The sequence below is a fragment of the Mauremys reevesii genome, linkage group 14 (genome assembly GCF_016161935.1).
Source record: "Mauremys reevesii isolate NIE-2019 linkage group 14, ASM1616193v1, whole genome shotgun sequence".
Taxonomy (NCBI): Eukaryota; Metazoa; Chordata; order Testudines; family Geoemydidae; genus Mauremys; species Mauremys reevesii.
Window position 1 is genome coordinate 42,062,387 of NC_052636.1, and position 6,700 is coordinate 42,069,086.

At 51.3% G+C, this 6,700-nt stretch overlaps 1 protein-coding gene across 1 annotated transcript; it reads left to right on the plus strand.

Annotated features, from left to right (window-relative positions):
- Positions 1-509: 509 nt before the first annotated feature.
- LOC120381712 (zinc finger protein 300-like) lies at positions 510-6,700 on the plus strand (the record flags this gene model as incomplete). Its single annotated transcript, XM_039499834.1, has 2 exons — positions 510-519; positions 5,940-6,700. Coding segments are annotated over exons 1-2 (771 nt in total), but the record flags the coding sequence as incomplete, so codon positions are not given.

Genomic DNA, 6,700 nt, shown 5'->3' on the forward strand with positions numbered 1-6,700 from the left:
AAAAGGGAAGGGGGTTTACAATTTGTTACCACAATGGATGATGTAGTGCGGGCACTGATACAAGCCACGGCGGCCCAGCAGGAGGCTACCCGTGGCCAGGCAGCTGCCCAGCAAGAAGCAGTGCGGCTGCAGCAGAAACTAACCGCCTGCTGATGGACCAAGCTGTTCAAAACCGAGCTATGTTGCAGGAACTGGTAAGCCAGGTAAAAACCCTTGCAGAAATGAACCGTGGGCATGATGGGACACGGCTCATGCAGCTAACCATTGGCTGCAGAAAGTGACGAGGGAAGATGAGGTAGAGGCATACCTTCTGGCCTTTGAGAGGACAGCTCTACGGGAGGCCTGGCCTCGAGATCAGTGGGCTAGCATCCTTGCCCCGTTCCTGTGTGGGGAGGCCCAGAAGGCCTACCATGATCTGCCTGAAGAAGCTGCAGCAGACTACTCCCAGCTGAAGGCAGAGATCTTGGCCAGATCTGGGGTAACATCCGCAGTACAGGCCCAGCGGTATCATGAGTGGCGGTACCGGGAAGACAAAACCCCACGATCCCAATTATATGACCTCGTCCATCTCGCGAAAGTGGTTGCAAACAGAATCCCGGAGTCGGAAGAGATACTAGAGGTTCTGGTCATCGACCGGTACACGAGGGCACTGCCACCAGATCTCCGCAAATGGGTAAGCCAGAACGATCCATGCACTTATGATGAGATGACATCTCTGGTAGAAAGACGCATGACAGCCAGGGAATTGACCCAACTACGCAAGGAAAGCCCCTTCCGTAGCAAACACCCAACCCCATCCCTGGAAGGAGGGACAGCCAAACCCTGGGAGTCTAGGTGGAGGAAGAGGGGGCTGAAAATCAACAGAGACTCCAGAAGGGAAGGGATTGGCCTGAGTGGAGGAACTCTGTGACTAAAACCCTAGCCCACAGGATGGGAGACTGACTAGAAATCGTTATAGATGTTATGCATGTGGGAGTGGGGACACATAGCAGCACAATGTCCCAGCACCGAAGAGCCTATGCAATGCAACTTGGGGATTGGGAGGTCCCATGCTCCCTTATCCACCTGGTGGGCGTTGCGTTAGCCCCATAACTATACCAGGCCAGTGAAGATAAATGGAACAGAGACTACAGCACTGGTGGACTCAGGAAGTGCTATCACCCTTATATCGGGTAAGCTGGTAAAAAGTAGCCAGCTGCTGCAAATAGCGTGTAGCAGTGACATGTGTGCATGGGGCCATGAGCCAATACCCCACCATCCCTGTGGAGATGGAGGTTCAGGAACCCCATTGAGGTGACAGTGGGCGTTGTACCTAAACTCCCATATCCTGTAGTTATTGGGAGAGACTATCCAGGGTTTGATAATTTACTTCCCCCTGAGAGGCTGCAGGAAGTGGAGACCCTGTTGACAGTGTCTCATCACTGGGAATGTCAACCCCAATGTTTTCTGAGTTTTCTCAGGATCTATTCTCAGCCCCCAAAGGCCGGAAGACAAAAAAAGAAAGGAAGGCCGCGAAGGCTTTGGGAACCCAGATCCTGACCCAAGGCCAGAAGACTGCGCTAGTAGGCAGACGGGCATGAGCAGCCAACAGTGAAACTACCAACACGGAAGGTGAGCCGGAGGCTGGCCCCAGCCATGAGGGCAACAGGCCATTGGAAGAAGCAGAAGCCGACCCCTGGGAGCTCAGGCAGGGTAGTCCTGGGAGAGAGACGTTCGGACGGGACCAGGCAGAGGACCCCAGATATGATAACGTCAGGAAAGAGGTGGCTGAGATAGATGGGATACCAGTGGAGGAAGGTCCGAGGTCCAGGACCCTACTTTATAGTGAAGAAAGATCTCCTGTACCGTGTGGTGCAAATGCAGGAGCAGGAGATACATCAACTTCTGGTGCCCCAAAAACATCAAAAAGCCATATTGAGCCTCGCCCACAGTCACTTGTTTGGAGGACACTTAGGGGTAGAGAAGACCCAGGCCAGGATCCTGCGGAGGTTCTTCTGGCCAGGAATACATGAAGATGTCAGGCGATACTGCACCTCTTGTCCAGAGTGTCAACTACATAGCCCTCGCCCACACTTGCGGGCCCCTTTGATACCTCTTCCAATAATAGAGATACCATTTGAACGCATAGCCATGGATCTGATTGGGCCCCTAGAAGACAACTCGGGGCCACCAACATGTGCTGGTTGTACTAGACTATGCAACCCGATACCCGGAAGCTGTCCTCCTACGCAACACAGCTTCCAGGACAATAGCTAAGGAGTTAGTACAGATCTTTTCCCGGGTCGGGCTTCCCAAGGAAATGCTGACTGATCAAGGGACACCTTTCGTGTCTAAATTGATGAAAGATCTCTGTTCATTGCTCCATGTACAAGCCCTACGGACCTCTGTATACCACCCACAAACAGACGGCCTGGTGGAAAGGTTCAATAGGACCCTCAAGGCCATGATCAGGAAAGTGGTGAGCCGGGATGGGAAAGACTGGGATACCCTATTGCCTTACCTCATGTTTGCCATCCGGGAAGTTCCACAAGCCTCCACAGGCTTCTCTCCATTCGAACTACTATATGGGCGCCACCCCCGAGGCATATTGGATATAGCCAGAGAAGCCTGGGAAGAGGAGCCAAATCCCGGAAGGAACATAGTTGAGCGTGTACTACAGATGAGGGATCGGATAGCCCAGGTTACACCCATTGTACGAGAACACTTGGAAAAAGCACAGGAGACCCAACGGACCCATTATAACCACCAAGCAAAGCTTCGACGGTTCCAACCGGGGGATCGAGTAATGGTCCTTGTGCCCACAGCAGAAAGCAAGCTGTTGGCCCAGTGGCAGGGACCCTATGAAGTAATTGAAGCCGTGGGAGAGGTAAACTATAAGGTATGGCAGCCATGCCGCAGAAAACGAACAAATTTACCACATCAATCTTCTAAAACCTTGGCATGATCGAGAGGCATGCTTAGTCACCCGGAGACTCTTCCCCAGGAGGATAACGTACATGAGCAAGTAAAGATATCACCCGACTTGGCAATCCAAAAGATCGAGGCAACCGATATGATTAATCGTAACCGAGATGTTTTCTCTACAAAACCAGGCGGACAACTGAGACCTATCACCATATCCATACGATCCCTGGAGCCAAAATAACACTGAGACCCTACCGAATCCCAGCAGCCAAAGAGAAGAAATCAAGGCCGAAGTAAAGAAAATGTTAGAATTAGGCATTATTGAAGAATCCTACAGTCAGTGGTGCAGTCAATTGTTCTAGTGCCCAAACCTGATGGTACCATGAGATTCTGTAATGACTTTCGCCGACTGAATGAAGTATCCCAGTTTGATGCATACCCCATACCACGCATCGATGAACTGGTTGACCGACTGGGTAGTGCCCGTTTCTTGACTACATTGCATCTGACAAAAGGGTATTGGCAGATTCCCTGACCAAAGAAGCTAAAGAAAAGACAGCGTTCTCCACCCCAGACAGGCTATTCCAGTACACTGTTCTCCCTTTTGGGTTACATGGGGCCCCAGCCACATTCCAGCGCCTCATGGATAAGCTGCTGCGCACCATACTAGTTATGCAGCTGCATGCCTAGATGATGTCATCATCCATACGCCAGACTGGGAACCCACTTGGAGAAGGTTGAGGCAGTGCTACGCACCTTAAGGCGGGCTGGCCTCACCGCTAATCCTGCTAAGTGCGCCATAGGACTAGCAGAGGCTAGGTACCTGGGATATATTGTAGGAAGGGGTATAGTGAAGCCCCAAACTAATAAACTAGAAGCGATTCAAAACTGGCCCCGGCCAACCCGAAAGAAGCAGGTCCGTGCATTCCTAGGCGTGGTAGGCTACTACCGTTGGTTTATTCCCCACTTCGCCAGCAGGGCAAGTCCTCTAACGGACCTGGTGAAGGCTCGAGGTCAGACCTGGTAAAGTGGACCGACGTTGCAGAGAGGGCGTTTGTAGACCTTCAGACGGCCCTCTGTAATGACCCCATACTCATAGCCCCAGACTTTACCAAGGAATTTATTTTACAGACAGATGCTTCTGAGGTGGGGTTGGGGGCAGTTCTGTCACAAATGATTGGAGAAGAAGAACACGATTCTCTACCTAAGCGAAAGCTGCTCCCACGAGAACAGAAGTATGCAGTAGTCGAGAGAGAATGCCTCGCTGTCAAATGGGCCATGGAGGCGCTGCGTTATTACCTCTTGGGCGGCGATTTACTCTTGTGACAGACCACGCACTTCTCCAGTGGATGCAGAGAAATAAGGAAAAGAATGCAAGGGTCACCAGGTGGTTCTTATCCTACAACCATTCCAGTTCTGTATACGGCATAGGGCTGGATGTCACCACGGCAACGCTGATGGTCTTTCACGAGCACACTGCCTGGCGTCCCAAGTTGCACAACCCTATGGTGTTGAGCAGAGGGGGGGATATGTGATGGAGCTAGGCCGGATGGCTACAAGAAAGTTTTGAGGAGCTGGTATGTTTGATCCAGGCTAAGCAAATCCCTAGTACCATAGGAACCAAAATGGCAGTCGCTCCAGGCTAATCAAGGCACCTGGGGCCAATTAAGAACTTTCTAGAAGGTACCGGAGAGAGCTACATTGATTGGAGCACCTGCAGCCAATCAGGACAGGCTAATCAAGGCACCTGGTATAAAAGGGAGCTCACTCCAGTCAGGAGGAGGAGCCAGAGGAAGGAAGTGCGTATGAGGGCTGGGAGTCAAAGACACAAGGAACTAAGAACTGAGAGGATGTACTACTGGAGGATTGAGGAAACACCATACAATCTAGCAGTACCAGACACCAGGAGGATCCTGTGGTGAGGATAAAGAAGGTGTTTGAAGGAGGCTATGGGGAAGTAGTCCAGGGAGCTGTAGCAGTCAAGCAGCGGTTACAAGTAGCACTATAGAGACTGCTGCAATTCACAGGGCCCTGGGCTGGAACCCGGAGTAGAGGTGGGACCGGGTTCCCCCAAGTCTCGCTTCTCCTAAACAGATATAGGAGGAGTTGATCCAGACTGTGGGTTTCATCCAAGGAAGACCACTGAGGAGGAAATCCGCCAATAAGCGCAGGACCTACTAGAGGAGAGGAGGAACTTTGCCACAGATGTTACTGCTTAAAAATGATCGTAGCTTAAAACCATGGAATATTCTTTGTAACAAGTATCCACAAATTCCACCGACCTCCTTGTTTTCTTTGTCTGGCATAGGGTTTCTAAATTCCAAACCTGATGTGGTCTCCCAGCTGGAACAGGGGAAGAGCCGTGGGTCCAGGACCTCAGGGTTCTGAGAAAGAAGTGCTTCCAAGAGCTGCCTGCACAGGTGAGGACTTGGTTAAAGCAAGTCAAAAACTGTCCGTGAATACAGGAAACATTTGGGATGCCCTACAAAGACTTTGTGAGCTCTCCAAGTTCAGGATTGTTCCCTGCAGATGTGGAATAATTAGGCAGATGTCACTCATGGCTTCCCACCTATCCTGACTAACAACTGGCAGCAGATCCCTGCCTGATCCCACTTTCCCCCCTCCATGTTCTGGTGAAATGCAGACCAAAACTGATCCCTTCCTCTCTCTTCTGGGAAAATCAGCTCCTGATAGGTTTGATCTCTCCTGCACATATTTTGGTTTGTTCATCCCTTTTAAAATTCCTGTCTCTGAGATTTCCTTTCTCTCAGGCACAGGGAGTGACCTATGTCTGGATTCTCTCTGTCTCCCATCAGGTGATAGCATGGTGCGTGAGAATGAGGAGCAGAAACCCCAGCAGGAAGATGCTGAACAAGGAGCACCACATGGGACGTTATCAGAAAAACCCAAAGGGAATGTTTCCAGGAGTTGTGCACTCCGAGAAACAGTAAAAGCCTCTGAGACTCAGCAGAGGCCAGAGGAGAACTTCAGTAGCCTCTCAGCCCTTATTACACATGAGAGAATCAACTTGGAAGAGACACACTACAAATGCCACGAGTGTGGGGAAAGCTTCAGTCGGCGCTCAAGCCTTATCACACATCAGAGAATCCACACAGGAGAGAAGCCCTACACATGCTCTGAGTGCGGGAAAAGCTTTAGTCGGCGCTCAAACCTTGTCACACATCAGAGAATCCACACAGGGGAGATGCCCTACACGTGCTCTGAGTGCGGGAAAAGCTTCAGTTGGCGCTCAAACCTTATCACGCATCAGAGAATCCACACAGGGGAGACGCCCTTCACGTGCGCTGAGTGTGGGAAAAGCTTCAGTCTGCGCTCAATCCTTACCACGCATCAGAGAATCCACACAGGGGAGACGCCCTACACGTGCTCTGAGTGCGGGAAAAGCTTCAGTCGGCGCTCACACCTTATCACACATCAGAGAATCCACACAGGAGAGCAGCCGTACACGTGCGCTGAGTGCGGGAAAAGCTTCAGTCTGCGCTCAATCCTTATCACACATCAGAGAATCCACACAGGGGAGATGCCCTACACGTGCGCTGAGTGTGGGAAAAGCTTCAGTCTGCGCTCAATCCTTATCACACATCAGAGAATCCACACAGGGGAGATGCCCTACACGTGCGCTGAGTGTGGGAAAAGCTTCAGTCGGCGCTCTGCCCTTATCAGACATCAGAGAATCCACACAGGAGAGCAGCCCTACACGTGTGCTGAGTGCGGGAAAAGCTTCACTCGGCGCTCAAACCTTATCACACACCAGAGAATCCACACAGGAGAGACG